This window comes from Bufo bufo, chromosome 4 (assembly GCF_905171765.1).
Source record: "Bufo bufo chromosome 4, aBufBuf1.1, whole genome shotgun sequence".
Taxonomy (NCBI): domain Eukaryota; kingdom Metazoa; phylum Chordata; class Amphibia; order Anura; family Bufonidae; genus Bufo; species Bufo bufo.
The window spans coordinates 339,630,727-339,649,479 of NC_053392.1; the positions used below are offsets into that span (position 1 = coordinate 339,630,727).

Sequence of the window (18,753 nt, forward strand, 5' to 3'; positions counted from 1 at the left end):
GCAAAAAATACAGGTGACATTCGTGTGCATTCCGTTTTTTGCGGAACGGAACATCTGGCCCCTAATAGAACAGTACTATCCTTGTCCGTTATGCAGACAATAGAAGGACATGTTCTATCTTTGAAAGGAACGGAAAAAAGGAAATGAAATGTGTACGGAGTACATTCCTTTTTTTTGCGGACCCATTGAAGTGAATGGTTCTGTATACGGACCGCAAAAAAGGAACGTAAACGGAAGATGTTAATCCACTGTCTACGTCATCCCTTTAGTGGTATAATTTTTGAAACGTTGCAGTCGCAGTTGATAGATATGTCTTAAATCAGCTCAACTGGTTAATCTGGCTTACTTTCTCACCCACTTTTCAAAACAGGAGTGAGCAGCATTAAGATGATGCAATAAGTCCCAAAACCTTTAATGCAAATGAGCTCAAAAAGTTGAGCTTTAGAAGACTGAATTCTGGAGTGCCGGACTAGATAATATCCCCCATGACTCCAGAGTAAATCATGTGATGCCATTCAGAACCGGGAAGTGCTTTCCATACAGTCCCATATTTTAGGGCTAGTTTACAGAATAATTGTACCCATAATGTATCATATATCATATGTCCTTATTTTATTAGGTTGTCATAATAGCAAGCTCACTTTTAAAGGGGACTTTCCAGGAGTATAGCCTATCCTCAAAACAGGTCATCAATATCTGATCAACAGGGGTCCAACTCCTGGCACCTCCCCAACGATCAGGAGTTTGAAGAAGCAGTGGCGATCACCAGAGAGCCTCTTCCAAGACCAGTGAAATCACGTGCATTGGTCACATGGCTTACTTGCAGCTCAGTCTCATTCAAGTGAATGGGGCAGGGCTACAATACCAAGCACACCTGTATACAAGGTAAGTTGATATGCACAGTGCTGATAGCTGGGGTGCCAGATATTGATTATCTATCCGGAGGAGGGGACATCGACATTGTTAGGGTCTATGCGGATCCGCAAAACACGGACACCTGCAATGTGCATTTTGCGGACCGCACATCACAGACACTAATAGAAAATGCCTTTTCTGGTCCGCAATTGCAGACAAGAATAGGACATGTTCTATTTTTTTCAGGAACGGAATTGCGGATCCCGAAAAAACAGATGCGGATCCCGAAAATGCGGATTCGCATCCGTTCCAGCCCCATTGAAAGTGAATGGGTCCGCAAACTGCGGAACGAATGCGGACCCAAATTACGGACGTGTGAATGGACCCTAACTCTGGAAAAACCCTTTAACGTTGCTCATAAAGTATTAAACGGTCAGTGTTTTATGGTTAAAACATTTGTCCATTTGTATTTCATTCATTTAAATTCCTGCTCATTCTGGGCTTTGACATCAAGGAGGCGGAGCTATCAGTGATTGACAGCTATCTCTGTATACACAGTCATAGAGGGAAGGATGTCAGTCACTGATAGCTCCGCCTCCTTGACATCAAAGCCCAGAATAAGCAGACATTTAAATGAATGAAATACAAGTTTTACTGAATCTTGTCCCATAAAGCTGCATATCAGTCTGCTCAGCTCCACTTGCTCTATAATATGCTGCCTTCAGGTCAGACTCCATGTTCAATGTGACAAGCCCCCTTTAAAATTAACTCTTAACAGTAATAGGAAGACTATGAAATTTCATTAACCTTCAAAGACCTTATCCCGAGATCCAATTTCATTGGCCATTCCTGCTGGCCCCCCTGCTGCATGCTGTGTAAAATCTCCCTACAGGGCCCACTCGGGCTCCTTGGAATGCAGATTCACAACAGAGTGCCTTGCCAGAGGCGCAATGTTGACATCTGTACGCTGAATACTAATGCCTAGGCTCTGCAGGAAAATTTTACACAGCATGAAACAAGAAAACTGGCAGGATCATTAATGAAACCATTCATGAATTAATAAAAATCTACGCAATATTATATTTTATAGTGTAAAAAAAGATGATATTTTGAACAATTAGAGAAAATGACAAAAACAGAAAGAGAGGCTCATGCTGAAAAACAGAAAGAGAGGCTCGAGACATTAATGTCTCACTGCTCATTGAAAGGCAGGCAGAAAGCACTCTGTGAAATCAGCAATCATCAATCATGTAATTGGAGCTTCTTGATCTGGTGTCTGCCGTTTCTAGGTCTTATCGGTCTCAGGCTTTTTAGGACCCCGCAGGGAGAAAGCAATAAATCTCTTTACAACACAAATCATTCTTCACTCCGCTATCCCACTGCAGAGGGTTAGATACAATTTAGCTTGGATGAGCTCAAATGTGTAGAGCTCCTGGGTGGTCAGGGTATCCGGCAGACTTTACAGAGCGCTAGAAATCAATAAGACGTGATTTGTGGGATTTAGGATATAGCATTCACATACTAATACACCAAATGGCAAGACAACGAATGAAGGTCTTTACCATACACTGCTGTCTGACAACAATATATTGTAATCAACACCATTAGAAGACCTGATCTATTAACATGTGACCAAACCATTAGAAGACCCTGTTTACACACCACAGGCGTTTTAGTGGTAGGACCCCATGCGTGCTGAGACACCGTGACGTTGTGCATGAGGGGCTCCAATATGTTCCTGACTGGAAGATATTGGCAAAGTTCTCGGCCTGAGGAATTAGCTAGTATTGTCAGTTGCGTATCATTTTGGTGTATTTTTTGCAGTGAATTGTGTATATATATTTTTTCATCTGCACAATGCATGATTTTGTGTAAGATGTCCTTGTGGTGCATGCGGTCCGCACCGGCATCCTCCATTGTACGCATTTTTTGCTGGGGACTGGTGTTGTCTGCGGACCGGATGCGGAGGAATTGCTCCCCCAGTTATAGATGCGCTACAGTGTCTGGGTTTGGAGCATTTCCACCCGTTTAGGCCACTTTTTTCAGTGAGTTTCAAACCATTAGAAGACCTTATCTATTAACATGTGACCAAACCATTAGAAGACCTGATCTATTAACATGTAACCAAAAGATCTACCACCCCAAAGTGGCACGCCAGCAACTGGATCTTAAAGGGGTATTCTCATCTTTAAGATCATATCTCATATGATCCAACTGATGCCCTCCGTAATTTTTCTAATTTAATGTCATAAAAAAAAACTCACCCATGTTCTAATTATTCTGTTTATGTAGTGCCACAGTTGTATCCTGTATCCAAAGGATACGGCCCGCTCCTCTGCCGCATCTTTGAGCCACGGCTGCGCAGAGAGGACCTTTTGTTTCACCCAGGCAGCCGGTTTGTTGCTCAGGAGCGCGCACGCCGGCACCCACGCATGCGCATTAGAACATTCATGCCGCATCAGATAGGGAGAGGATCGGAGCTGCCGCTCGGTGGGGGCGGGGCTTGTTGCGGGGCTCGGCGGGGGCGGGCGGGTGTATTGAAGGCACTGGGGGTGGCTGATGGAGGCATATTGGGGGCTGCACTTGTCTAGGGCACTTCCTTCATGGTGCATTAGCATTGCTCTGAGAGTGAGGATTGAACAGCAGAAGCTGCTTCACATAGACGGCAGGCTGCCAGAGTGATGAGTCATACATTCCTCATGAACGAGCACGCAAGGACTGAGCTCTGAGTGATGTCATAAGGAGGCGTGGCTGGCCTTCACTTAAACTGCCTAAGCCCACCCAGCCTGAGAAGCTTGGAAAGCAGGAAGTGAAGTGAAATGCAGAGCTGCTGCAGGGGAGGCTCAAATAGCGAGATGAGAATACCCCTTTAAAGAGGACCTTTCACCGATCCTGACATTGTGAACTAAGTATCATGACATATAAAGCGGCTCCCAGGGATCTCACTGCACTTACTATTATCCCTGGGTGCCGCTCCGTTCTCCCGTTATGTCCTCCGGTATGTTCGGGGACTTGGTTATAGTAGGCGGAGACTTAGGGGACTTGGTTATAGTAGGCGGTGTCTGCCCTTGTTCTGCTTGGCGTCTCCTTCTCCTAGGCTGTAGTGCTGGCCAATCGCAGCGCAGAGCTCACAGCCTGGGAGGTTTTTTTCTACAGCCTAGGAGAAGGAGACGCCCAGCAGAACAAGGGCAGACTCCGCCTACTATAGCCAAGTCCCCGAACATACCGGAGGACATAACGTGAGAACGGAGCGGCGCCCAGGGATAATAGTAAGTGCAGTGAGATCCCTGGGCGCCGCTGTATATGTCATGATACTTAGTTCACAATGTCAGGATCGGTGAAAGGTCCTCTTTAAAACGAAATGCTGACACATGGATGGTCACCAAGGAACAAAAAGAATGGCTGCCAATCTATTAGATCCATTGAATCAATAGTACTAACTTTAGATCCAGACTCCTAGATCAGGGATCAGCAACCTCTGCCACTCCAGCAAGTATGCATGCTGGGAGTTTTAGTTTCAAGGTTGCCTATCCCTGTCCTAGATGGTAAAGTGAGCTAGAAGACACCCTCTCCAGCATATATTTATAGGTAGGGTAGATTAGAACAGGCCAGGGGTACATACAGACTGAACAAAACCCCTGTGCTAGAATATATGGCTCCTTTTCTCTCCAATAGCTCATCCTCATGTGTCTCTTATCATTCAACCGTAATTGTGAGGCATACAATTCATGAACTCTGTCCCTTACAAGCGATCTATCAATAAGAAGCTGCTTTCCACTTACTGCTGCACACATCCATAATATTGAGTGACATACAAAAAGGCTTGGATAAAGGGGTAGTCCATTTTCACGATATTGATAACCTATCCCTGTGATGGCGGCTAACCTCTGGTACTCCAACTGTGGTAAAACTAGGACTCCCAAGATGTACACTTGCTTGGGAGAAATGAATGGAGCATGCTGGGAGTTATAGTTTCACCACAGCTGGAGTGCCGGAGGTTAGCCATCACTGACCTATCCTGAGGATCCTTCATCAATATCATGAAATTAGACAACTCCTTTAAGTAAGCCATGGGAATTCTTAAAAGGTTATTCCAAAAGGAAGCATTTCTATTATATTACCACCAACTGCAAGAAAGGGAAAATCCCAGTCACAGACCGTGATTGGACCAGCAGTTGATCAAGTGCCCTGCCGGACCATCCAGCAGCTATGTTTTCATGTATGTTAGGCTCCATTCACAAGTCCGCAATTTCGTTCCGCATTTTGCGGAACGGAATTGCGGACCCATTCATTTCTATGGGGCAGCACGATGTTCCGCACTTCCGGGTCCGTACTTCTGTTCCGCAAAAATAAAAGAACATGTCCTATTCTTGTCCACAATTGCGGACAAGAACAGGCATATTCTATTAGTGCCCGCAAAATGCGGAACACGGGTCTAAACTGCACAGCGCGCTGCTCACCTGTGTGAGGAGAAGGCAGAAGCGCTGATACACTGCTTCTGCCTTCTCCTCGGGTCTCGTGCTGTCTCAGAGCTGGGGACCCGTCCTGCTCCTGCTAACATGCAGGAGCAGGAGCTGTAATCCTGCAATTGTGCGGTGCTCCGGGCAGAAACACAGCTGATCACACGATCAGCTGTGTTTCTGCCCAGCAGGACGGGGGCCGCAAACCATGGCTCTGGGGGCCACATGCAGCCCGCGGGTTGCGACTTCCTGGTTTAGAACATTACTTTTTCTGCCAGGAGGGAAAGCTGTCCTAATAATGCCTGAACAGGACTGTTCTACCCCAACACACTGACAGAACAAAGAAAAGTGGCATCTAGGCAGCTCCACGCCAGCTTGGCTTGATTGACATGTGTCTCTCTTCATGCAAAAAAAGAAATAAATAAAAGACTTGTCAATCAAGCTGGGCTGCACAGGGAGCCACCCAGATTACTCCATAACAGTCCTAGATCATTTGGAAACTATGTTTTCTCTGAAATTCCTCAGCATTTTAGAGTATACCATAGCTGCATGTAACCTTGGAGCCTGTCGGGAGTTCGGGCAGCATGAATCTCCTGACAGGTTCCCTCTAAGAATGGACATAAATGTACACACAAAGAGTTACTCACAGAAGACAGGAGACTGGCTCAACCTCTGAGGAACAGGTTGGAAGCACTGACTATTTTCCATGATATTTAAAATGGCTTCTTCATCAATCAAAGCATCTGTACAGTCTTTATCTTCACATGGCTCAATTTCTAAGAAAGAAGAATATATGATGTCATCTTTACACGTGATCTGCTCACCAAAAAGATGTAATATGGTCAACAGATTTCCATCACAAATTTAATTTGTGACAGAAAGTAGACATCAGACATTTAGGACACACAAACCTTTTTCTATGTAACCCCTTTAAGCATCATAAATATCAAGAAGCAGAGGGTCTTACTTTCCTGCGGATCTCTGTGCACCTCCACTAAGTTAGCTGGTGTACAAGGAACAGACTCCGACAGATCCAACTGTGAATGCAATGTTAGCTCCGCAGAGAAATCTTCTGCAGCGCTGCTGGAGTCCATCGAATGTGACAGTGTCCTGTTTTCAAGGAATGGCAGGCAAATAACAGATAAGAAATAGCCAAGATAAAGTAAAAAAAAACAGCAGAAAAAGATCAAGTGGCCCGGCTAGACATCTTTTATATTACCAGGTCAGCATCTTAGCTCCGTGTCTATTGCAGACATGATTAAATTAAATTTCCTCTACTCTGCCTTGAAGGCGGTTTAGTGAATCTACTACTCTTTCAATCAAAAAACACTCCACAAATTAGGATGAGTTCACATTACCGTTTAGCTTTCTGTTCTTCTGATCAGTCAGAAGCACAGAAAGGAAAAAAAACGGATCCTTTATTTTGAGCATCAGTTATGCTCAGTTAGCATCAGTTTGGACTAAGGGTACTTTCACACTAGCGGTTTTCTTTTCCGGTATTGAGTTCCATCCTAGGGATGGATGGATGCAGCATGCTGCATTTTTCACTCCGGAAAAAAATCCTCAACACCCGCCGGAATGCCGGATCCGGCCTTAATTTCCATTGAAATGTATTAATGCCTGATCCGGTACTAAGTGTTCCGGAAAAAACTGATCCAGTTTCCCGATCTGTGCATGCGCAGACCTTTAAAAATGAGAAGAAAAAAATATACCGGATCCGTTTTTCTAGATGACAACCGGAAAGACGGATCTGGTATTGCAATGCATTTGTCAGACGGATCTGCATCCGGATCAGTCTCACAAATGCGTCTGTAATTGCCGGTGATGGAACTGCCTGCCGGAATCCTCTGCCGCAATTGTGAAAGTAGCCTAAAAATAACTGATCCGTCTTTCTTTGAGCGTCAGTTATGATGTCACTTCCATCAGAGATCAGTTATTTTAGCCGGGAGTACTGCATGCAGGATTTTCTCTTGTCAAAAATAACTGATCTCTGACGGAAGAGACACAAACTGATCATAACTGATGCTCAAAATAACAGATCAATTTTTTTTCTTTATTTTTCTGTTCTCCAGATGGATCCGAAGAACGTAAAGCTAAACAGCGATGCCTTCCATTACGCTGGGTTATTCGTAAAATGTACAGTTTTTTTTTTTTGCAATTCATAAATAATTTTTATAAACTGGAGAAAATATAAAACTTTCTTAGCAAGAAACCTAGCTCGTGGTAGTACAATACTGGCAATACATGTTATGCATGGGACTCATTTGGATATATTACTCCAGAAAAGTTGTGATCACAGATACCAGTAAGTAGCTGTTTTCTAAGCAAAAGATGCTGAACTATAAAGCAGGCCACACACACAAAAGCATGAAGTCTCTGATTTCGGTGGAACCGGCTGATTACACTATGTGTATGAGGATGTGAAGGCTCTCTTCCAACAGATGAAGGATCAGGCATGTTGAAGTTCAGCATTCACATCCATTTGATCTCATGGGAGATAAACCTCCAACAGAAGTCTCAGGCAGTGGCTTACTCCCCTCCCCCCATTGAAAACACATTCACGCTTGGCGCACAGCTATTAAATGTGTATGGCCACAACTTAAACTCTTTTGTATATATGAATTTACATCTACGTAATAGATATCTTGTGGCACACCGTTTCAGGTGCTTGGAGTAGGGTCCTCACCCTGTTCACACAGAAAAAAACCTCCAGCACTCCAAGGTATATATGCAAAGTGCAGAATGCGATTTATTGACAAGTAGTGATGAGCGGCAGGGGCAATATTCGAATTTGCGATATTTCGCGAATATTTGTCATATATTCGCAAATTTGAGATTATTTTCTTGATCGTAAAAAATCGGCAATGTAAAATTCGCGCAATGCGAGCAAAATACAGGCATGGGTCACTATAGCTCCATCCTTTTTCAAGCTGCTAGAAGTTTCCTGAGACTGGAGAAAATGGTTGGCACAGCAGAACATTACAATAGCTTTATATGCAGATAGAGTGCTCAAATATATTCGCGATTGCGAAATTGGCACTAATGATGCAAATATTTTGGCTCAATACGTGCAACTTCACATTTTAGCAGGTCTGACTACATATTAGTGATTGGTGCACTAAGTATTGTTGTGAACTTGTGACATCTGTAGCATGTATGTATGGACAGCAGAACCTATCCCTATCTAACCTACACTGACTATCTCCCACTAACTATCTGTATTATATATATATATATATATATATATATATATCAGCTAACTATCTAATGTAATTGATCCAGATGAAAGCACAGAGCACAGCAATGACACTGCTCTCTCTCTCAGAACTTTAAAAAACTGTAGAAAATGGAGGTTCTTATATAGTCAGGGGTAGGCAACTTTCCTATTGGTTGCTAGGGATGTTGCTAAGCTCAGACAAAGACATTGCAGCCTCCTCATTGGTCCACAAGCAAGAAGGGAGGTTACTGATGAAAAAAATATCTAGAATATTCGAAATTCCGAATATATATCACTATATTCTAAATATTCGCGAATGCTCGAAGTGCCGATATTCGCTATTCGAATATTCGCGCCCAACACTATTAACAAGCAGCTGTACTTATAATGTTCTGGTCAATGGAGACCCTTTTTCAAACTAAGGGTCCATTCACACGTCCATGTGTGTTTAGCGGATCTGCAAAACACGGACATCGGCAAAGTGCGTTCCGCATTTTGCGGGCCGCACATCGCCGGCACTCTCATAGAAAATGCCTTTTCTTGTCCGCAATTGCAGACAAGAATAGGACATGTTCTATTTTTTTTGCGGAAAGGAAGTGTGGATCCGGAAGTGCGGATCCACAAATGTGGATAGCAAATTCCGGCCCCACTGAAAATGAATGAGTCCGCACCTGTTCCGCAAAATGGCGGAACGGATGCGGACGTGTGAATGGACCCTTATACCGCTATGAGAAGAGAGAAAGTAGATAGCAGCACTATGGAGAATATGTCGCACAGTGGGATGAGCGCTCATAGCGCTGATAACTACTTTTTTCTTCTCATAGCGGTATTAGTTTGAAAAAGGTCTCCACTGACCGAAACGTTATTTGTTCAGCCGCTTGCTGGAGTTCTGAATTTACATCTACGTAGAAATATACAGAATACTTTCTCACTTTTCACCCTGTGGATTGTAATGTAGGATTCTGAGCTATATAACATAGTACTGCTGGTATCTTATTATTTTTTGGAGATTTGGATACTCGATGCGGTAAAACGGTGATTGAAGCTGACAGTTCTTCACAGGGTGCAACCATTTACTTGCCTGGCTTCTAAAATGTCTTATACTCACACTGAGAAGTCATTTTGTTTCAGGATTTCTTTAAGTCTTTTCTGAAACATTTTTTCACTTTCTGTCACAGCAATAAATCCACGATCTTTAGACAAAAAAAAAAAGGCAAAATTATTCAACACATAAGATGGTTCTCAAACCTATATCAAGGGTCTGGAAGAATTAACATTACAGCAGATCTTCACGTTCTGAGTCAGAACTTCTGACCTGCACAACTTCCAAGTACAGCTACAACAAAATGGAAAAAGCTATATCAGGGGATGGGGCCCTGTCAATTAGCTGATGGATGGTGGTTGGGAAGTCAATATCAAAGATAAGATCCCAGTTATCTCCTTCAAACTAAGGGTTAAACTATTTGCAGACGGCTGTTGGGAGGAGGCCATGCAGCATTCTCCTCCACAGCCTAGGGAGGAGCTACCAGCAGCAGAGTGGGATTAAACCGCACGATCTGCCGCCGGCAAACAATAATTTTTTTGGCTTTCTTAAAGCTAGGTCTACACGACGACATGTATCGCGCAAGGGCACAACTAAACTGCAACATTTGTTGCGCGACAATTTTTATAATGATAGTCTATGGTGTCGCAATGCGACATGCCGCGACTGCGATGCGACAGTCGCGGAAAAATCCATCTCGAATTGATTTTTTGCGACTGTCGCTTCGCAGTATGTCGCAGTGCGACACCATAGACTATCATTATAAAAATTGTTGCGCGACATTGGTGCGACAAAATGTCGTCATGTAGACCTAGCCTAAAAATCTGGATTGCCCGATGAACGAGAGCTTGCTCATTCATCGGGTAATCGGTGGCAGTATTACACTGCCAAATCATCACTAACAAGCATTCCTACAAAACACTTGTTACTGATGATCTTGCAAACAATCAGCTAGTATAATACAGGCTTAAAGGGGTTGTGTCACTTCAGCAAATAACATTTATCAAGCCTCTTACTAATGTACTGTGATTGTCCATATTGCCACCTTTGCTGGCTGGATTCATTTTTCCAGCACATTATACACTGCTCGTTTCCATGGTTACGACTATCCTGCAATCCATCAGCGGAGGCCGTGCTTGCACACGATAGTAAAAAGCACCAGGCTATGTGAGCTCCCACAGACCCAACCACCAGGAAGGCCAGAACTTTTTCCTATAAGTGTGCAAGTACGACCACCACTGATGGATTGCAGGGTGGTCATAACCATAGAAACGAGCAGTGTATAATTTGATGGAAAAATTAATCCAGCCAGCAAATGAAGCAATATGGACAATCACATTACATTAGTAAGTGCCTTGTATTACCTTTCTCTAATGATAAATGCCACTTGATGAAGTGACACATACCCTTTAAGTCTGTCAGAAGTTTTGTCAATGAACTGCTGACAGACCTACGTCTGTCAGCAGTTCATTGACAAAACTTCTGACAGACTTAAAGGGTATGTGTCACTTCATCAAGTAGATGAAAAGGCCGTGGACAGGAGGTGATAATTCCTTCTGTCCTTGGTTTTAATGGCTGTAGTGATGAAAAAAAATCATGAACTCAAAATCCTGCGGGCACCACTCCACCACAGTCTTCAGGAGGGCCGCTCCACAGCTCCTGGTTAGACGCTAAAGTCATCATGCGCATCAGAGGAGAGGAGCTATGGAGCGACTCATAAACTCAGCCTTAGGCTACATGCACACGACCTTATGTGTTTTCGCGGTCCGCAAATTGCTGATCCAAAAAAACGGATGACATCCGTATTTCAATTTTTTTTTGGGCGGATCCATTGTAACAATGCCTTTTTTGCGGGGGCATGGAACGAACATACTGATGCGGACAGCGAACAGTGTGCTGTCTGCATTTTTTTTCAGACCCATTGAAATGAATGGGTCCGCATCCTATCCACAAAAAAAACGGAACGGACACGGAAATAAACAACGTTCGTGTGCATGTAGCCTTAAGCAATGAAGCCCCCCCCACAGTGCACTTGCCAGAGTGGCGCCTGCAGGATCCTAAGTTGTTTTTATTCAGCATAGTGTCCACTAAAATCAAGGACAGAGGTAAGTATCACCTCTTATCCCTAGCCCCTACCACCTATGACCGTAGCGACTCCCTGTAAGCCCACAATAGAACATCCACATTAAAACATTTACAGTAAGTTCATATGATGGATTTTGAAAATCTGCCTCCAAAAATCACAGAATCCACGTCGATTTTAAAAGTGGGGTTTTAAGGCATATTTTTGATGCTGGTTTTTCGAACTTTTTTTGGGGGTGTATACTTCAATGCAAAACTGCAATTTCTGCTTGCGGTTTTTGACGTGGCTCCGCACCAAAAACTGCACAAACACTCAAAACACGTGTTTTGAGTGTTATTTTGAAACTTCCCATTCATTGCAATGGGAAAGTCAGTGCGGATTCCGCACCAAGACAGAGCATGCTCCTTCTTTTTTCCAGCACAATAAAAAAAAAAAAACAGATGCGCTGCTTCCCACTGAAATGAATTGGTTGTTGCTTGGAAGTAGGGATGAGCGAATCGACTTCGGATTAAATTTTTACCGAACTCGGGTTCGGTTTCAAGGTACCACCTCTGTTTCATCCGAAGTCGATTCGCTCATCCCTACTTGGGAGTCATTATTTGGGACCTTTTCTGACATGGAAAACGAGCCAAAGTCAGCACCAAAAACTCAGTGTGAAAGGTCCCTTATGGATGCATCACTGAGCATAAGGAACAAATACTTTGGGCTTCCCGAAATTTTGAGGACAACAGACATTTGTCTTTTCTACTGCAGTTTCAAGTCCTTTGTGAGCAGGTTTCTGTGATCGGATCAGTAGATAACTTTTCAATCCACACATCTGACAGTATGTTCCCACAATTTAGTTAAAACATATGTAATTGTACTTTTCTTATGCCAGTAGACAACTTATCCCCTATCCACAGAATAGGTGCAAGCGCCTCAATGCTGGGGGTCTGACCGCTGTAGCCCCCACGGATCATGTGTGCTGTTGCTCTATTCAGTTATATAGGGCTGCTGGAGATAGCGAAGGGCTTGTAACTTGGTTGAAAGGAGTGGAGGACATGCATGTGTGTCTGTCACTCCATTCAACAGAGAGCCCTGTTCTCATGATAGGCAGAGGTCCCTGCAGTCAGACTCCTGACTAACAGACACTTATCCCCTTACCCTGTAGATAGGGGATGAGTTGTTTTCGTGGAACAACCCTTTTAACTGTAAACGTTAGTCCTGCATAAGCAAAATGGTTATAGGACATGTGCAGGGTCAATACACCTGCATCCTGGATTATCTGCTGCTAAGGGAAAAGATGGTGCCAGTCACATGATCTCCGTGTGGCACTTGTCATACCACCCTTTTGCTAACTCATTGTTAGGGGTCATATGATGTGTGCAGGGACGGAGGGTCACAACACTGACACCATGATTATACCCATTGAGCTAGCTCCTAAAGGCAGTCATGGCTGATCCAAGGGCTAAAACACTGCTTCATGGTGCAGAAATAGGGGTCTACTGCACCAGATCATGCTTCTGCTTATTTAGAGAAAAAAAAATGTATAATGTCAATGGATGACAACTATTGCCAAGTATATTAAACCTGTCTAAACAGCCATAAATCATTTGCTTCGTATACATGCTGCAATAAGCATGTGGCTTATGCTGATGAAGGGCTGCTTTATAAGAGAGATAAATAGAAACATTTCCAATCATACAGTGGTAAAATCTAATATAGAAGAACCCTCCCTGCCATCTAAACACATACCTATTAATACCTGCATGCTGCTTACCTTGTGAATCTGGTGGAGCGATTTGGGAAGATTGCTGCTTCTCTTTACGACGTTGCTTCTCATCTTCCCATATTGCCTGCAGACCAGGATTCTTCCCAATCTGAGCTGTAGAGGAAAAGAAACCAGACCCATTTGTTTCACAAGTGTTGGTTTATCTAATTTCTATTAGTAAAAATCTAAGAAGGAGATTTATCAAACTGGTGTAAAGTAGAACTGGCTTAGTTACCCATAGCAACCAGATTCCACCTTTCATTTTTCAAAGCTTCTTTGGAAAATGAAAGGCGGAATCTGAATGGTTGCTATGGGCAACTAAGCCAGTTCTACTTTACACCAGCTTGATAAATCTCCCCCTATATCTTTGAAGTATGTTCACATGTTGAAGCCATGCTGAAAAAAAGGATGTGAGTGTATCCTTACAATGTGAACATTTGCAATAAACACTAAGAGGCTCTGTCACCAGGGTCAACCCTATTAAACCAGACTCATTATGCTGATGAAAAGAATACCTTTCCCTTGTCTGTATGATAAACAGCTGCAGATAAATCAGCATTTCTATTCACATGCAAATGAGAAGTTGGAGCACCAGGGGGCAAGGCTGAACCGTCTGAGCACTGCTATGTAACACCCCCTGTGCTCTGCACACTCCCCCTGATTGACAGGGCTGGACATGCTGAGGGCAGAGCTGTGTGATAGCATATCATATATTAATATGATACATATAGCTTCATCACACTAAGTATACATATTACTGCTTTATTCACAGGCACAATATATGATCCTACGGACACTGGTAATATGTGTCAGCTTATAAGCATGGGAAAAACATACATCTCCATGTGGTGATGCTATAGCTTAGTGGTATAGTGGTTTACCCTGCATGTAGAAATCCTAGGTTCAAATCCCAGAAGAGGCATACATTTTCTATCATTTTTTTCTCTTGTTCAAAACCATATTAAAACACTATACTAAAATAATGTATAATCATATAATAATAACAAGGCCTTACTATATTGAGAATAGAAACCAGTAATATTTATTAGCTTTCTAATAAAAACATTATTTTCAATATGATATAGACTTTTCTTATGGGATAAATGTGGAAGAAAAAAAAATAATGCATGTCTCTCTCAAGATTCAAACCCGAGATCTCCACATACAAAAAAGAATCACTTAACCACCAAGCTATGACATTGTAAAACAATTCTATTCAGGATACCGCGCGCTACCTTCCCCGCTATCCTCCCTGTTTCCCCTGCTTGAGAAGGACCGCAGGTACGTGCCAATACATAAACCAAGATTACCTTGCTATTGAACCTTCCTCCGTGGTCTCTGCTTTTTCCTCTATTGCAGGCTTGACTTCAGGGTTTTGCGGGTCTGGTATCTTTGTACTGGAGCACGCCCCGGGCCGGTGGCGTTGCTCTGTACTAGTGAATTGAAAGCTCGCGCTCACGTGGAGCGGCCTAGTAACGTCACTATACAAGCTTCGGATCGTTACAAGTGCCAAACTACCAACGTGTTTTGGACAATGCATTGTCCTTCGTCAGGGAATCCAGTGGATCATTGAAATTACCAGCTATAACATTACCAAATATGAGGTATGTTTTTCTATGCTTATAAGCTGACACATATTACTGGTGTCTTTCTAATCATACATTGTGCCCGTGAATAAAGCAGTAATATGTAGATTAGCTTTCTGAGCACATGTCAAAGTGGTGAAGCTATAAGTACATAGTGTATATGATATTTGATGCTAGGACACAGCTCTGCCCTCAGCATGTCCAGCCCTGTCAACCAAGGGGAGGGGGTAGTGTGCAAAGCACAGGGGGTGTTACAAGTTAGTGCTCAAATGATTCAGTCCCACCTCTGAGTGCTCGAAATTCTCATTTGCATATGAATAAAAATGCAGATTTCTCTGTAGCTATTTATCATACAGAGAAAAGAAAGGTCTGGTTTTAATCAGCATGATGAGCCCTGCCAGGCAATATGTCTGGTTAAATAGGGTTGATCCTGGTGACAGAGCCTCTTTAAAGAGAACCTTTAAAGTTGGTCACACATTTGAGATAATGTTGTCCCTGAGATCATTTGTACGAACCATCCTACCAGCTACATGCCAGACTACACTGGCCCACCAGGGAGTCAGTTTAAAAAATTAAAAAAAACTGACTCCCTAGACCTTGAGCACAATGGCAAGTGTTTGGCCGATCACATCATAATCATGCAGCTTAGGCCGAAAACTGCCAAAGTTTTCCAGTATGGCCAATTACATTTTTGGCGGACAAGAGTCACAATGATCATCTGTCCTAGTTTTTCTAAGGCTAGCAGCCACAATCAAACTTTTATCTCATGTTTATCGCCATCTTAACAGGGTGTCTGATCTGTCAGCAGCATATTATGGGCAGAAGGAGCAGAGCAGATTATATAAACCGTAGTTTTGGGGGGAAAGATTATTTCCAATTTGCAATCTATGCATTTAAATTCCTGATCATTAGGAGTCCACTGGGTGGTCCTATCATGCTTTCTTGTGCAAGTGTGCATACAGAATTCTAGAATGCTTCAACCACCACTACCAGGAGCCGAGGTTTCCGAGAAGTAGAAACATTTGTCAGGGACAATACAGAAAAATAACTACATTAGGTGCAAAAGACCTAATGCTAAGCAACAAAAAATCTCCCTACAGCAAAGTGTCTAAGGGCTCATGCACATGAACGTTTGTCAGTAAGGCTTGTGCTGCAGAATACAAATTGAGGTCCGCAATGCACAGGCACTGACCGCGTGCCCACCGCCTGCTGACGTGGACCCATTCACTTGAAAGGGGTCTGCATCCGATGGTCCATACCGCAAAAAAGTAGTGCATGCGGTGTGGAGGCACAGACAGAAAACCCACGTAAGCAGTCCATAGTGCTTCCGATCCGTACCTCCATTCCGCACCACATCGCATCAATCGGGACTGCGGACCCATTCAAGTGTTTGCGGGCTGAAATACGGGCACGACCGGGCAAAGGCTGTCTGTGAGGTCTCCATAAAGGGACCAGCCGTGTATGGAGACGGAAAAATAATACGCAAAGAGGTATCTCCCAAGGAAAGAAAAACATCTCGCTAGCGCCACCTCACTTTCACCAAGTGGCGCTACTGAGATGGTCGACTTTCTGTGGGAGATACCTCTTTGCCAGAGAAAAGTAGCTGCCTATAGAAAGCAATCAGGTTGAAACAACTCTCAATTTTCAGAGCAATAATCTGATGGTTGCTGGGGACAAATTCTTACTTTTTCTGTTGACTAGATTTTTAGAAGTTAAGCCAAAATAGTTTATGGATGTGTCCTTTCAAAGCTAACAATTTCTTCAAAAATAATCATAGTGCTATGGTAATAACATATTTCACCTATTTTTGTTTAAAGGGTTTATCGGAGATCATTACATACCTCAGACATGTAAATGCATTTAGTTTCAGCTGTTCACTTTTACATAAGGCCCTATGCACACAACTGTATTTTTTTCAGATCAGATGTGAACTCTGTTCCACAAAAAAAAAGACAGAACATGTCCTATTCTTGTTGGTTTTATGGACAAGGATAGGACATTTTTACATACGTAAAAAGAATTTTAAAAAAAATGTCAGCATGCACACGGCTGATATCAACAGTTGCAGGCCGCAAAACACATAGGGGTCTAAGAAGTCCTACTGACTGTTCCACCCAACTTCATCTTTTTATATGGTCAGAGACTTCTATATCACAACTAGTTAACAACCACCATATAACATGTGACAAATAGCCAGATTTCTGGGTGACATTGCTCAAAACAAACCAGATTAAAGCGAAAAAACTGGTAGAATTTAAACATTCATTGATTGAGGTAGATGGGGAAAAAAAACAAAACAACAACACACACCTTCAATTTCTTGGCGGTTTAAAATATCAGCAGCTACAGCATCCACTTCCAGCTCACAAGTACTTTGTGGTTCTACTCCCTCCAACATTAAAGAGCTGTGAGAAAGGGGAGATATCTGCTTAGTAGACAGAAAAACAGACCAATATATGCAGATTGCGGCAATACAATATCAGTAGGAGGACGAACCACTTATTTAGGCTACTTTCACACTAGCGTCTTGGTTTACGTTTGTGAGATCCGTTCAGGGTTCTCACAAGCGGTCCAAAACGGATCAGTTTTGCCCTAATGCATTCTGAATGGATAAGGATCCGCTCAGAATGCATCAGTTTGCCTCCGTTCCGTCTCCATTCCGCTTTGCAGCGTTTGGGTGTCCGTCTGACGAAACGGAGCCAAACGGATCCGTCCTGACACACAATGTAAGTCAATGGTGTTCAAGACGGCTATGTTACAGATAATACAAACGGATCCGTTCTGAACGGATGCATGCTGTTGTATTATCAGAACGGATGCGTTTGTGCAGATCCATGACGGATCCGCACCAAACACGAGTCTGAAAGTAGCCTTAGGATCACAGGGGTTATGTGGTTTACAAAATCCATTTTCAAAAACCCTATTAGAACATTCTGAGTCAAAGAAGAAGAGCCTTGAAGTTTAGTGCCTTCCTCTATTAGCCCAAATGGCTACAAAGACACTGTAGCATTTACTTTACAGTTCTGGCACATATGGGGCTATACTTCCCGCAACACAAAAGAGAAATAATTTCTACCATGGGAAATAACTTTTATGTTTTCCATCAATCACCCAGATGGCAAGAAATATCTGGAAGCTCATGAGAACAGGTGCCAATAGAAGGCCTGCTTTAAAGGGCATCTGTCAGAAGATTTCTACATATAAAACTGGCTGACCTGTTACATGTGCGCTTGGCAGCTGACGGCATCTGTGTTGGTCCCATGTTCATATGTGTCTGTGTTGCTGAGAACAATTAAGTTTTAATATATGCAAATGAGCCTCCAGGAGCAATGGGGGTGTTGCAGTTACACTTAGAGGCTCTGCTCTTTCTGCATCTGTCGTGCCCTCTCCACATTAATTGACAGGACCAGGTGTGATGATGTCATGCAGAAGGCGCGTAAGTTGCAGAGAGAGCAGAGGCTCTAGGTGTAATGGTGACGCCTCAGTTGCTCCTAGAGGTTCATTTGCATATATTAAACCATCTTTTTTCTCATCAGTGCAGGTATGAACATGGGACCAGCACAGATGCCCTCAAGTATGAAATCCTGACATGCTGTGTCTAAAGGTGGCCATACAAATTCAGTAGCTGTTTGAATGATCACTCAGCTGACAGCCACCTCTCCTGACAACCCCCATACACGTTCAGTTCAGCCGAATGTGTAATCAATGAGGAGAGGGGAGAAAGCCGGTGCCAGACCCTTCTGGTGGTGGCTTATCTCCT

General features: G+C 43.2%; 1 protein-coding gene across 1 annotated transcript in view; it reads right to left on the reverse strand.

The window, feature by feature from the left end:
• The window catches only part of REV3L (REV3 like, DNA directed polymerase zeta catalytic subunit), a 209,996-nt gene that overhangs the window by 66,371 nt on the left and 124,872 nt on the right, over positions 1 to 18,753 (reverse strand). The window contains exons 6-10 of the mRNA XM_040428881.1: positions 17,304 to 17,398; positions 13,417 to 13,521; positions 9,641 to 9,725; positions 6,283 to 6,425; positions 5,963 to 6,091 (exon numbers count right to left, since the gene is read on the reverse strand). Coding sequence (XP_040284815.1) covers positions 5,963 to 6,091; positions 6,283 to 6,425; positions 9,641 to 9,725; positions 13,417 to 13,521; positions 17,304 to 17,398 — 557 coding nt within the window. The remainder of the gene's footprint in view (positions 1 to 5,962; positions 6,092 to 6,282; positions 6,426 to 9,640; positions 9,726 to 13,416; positions 13,522 to 17,303; positions 17,399 to 18,753) is intronic.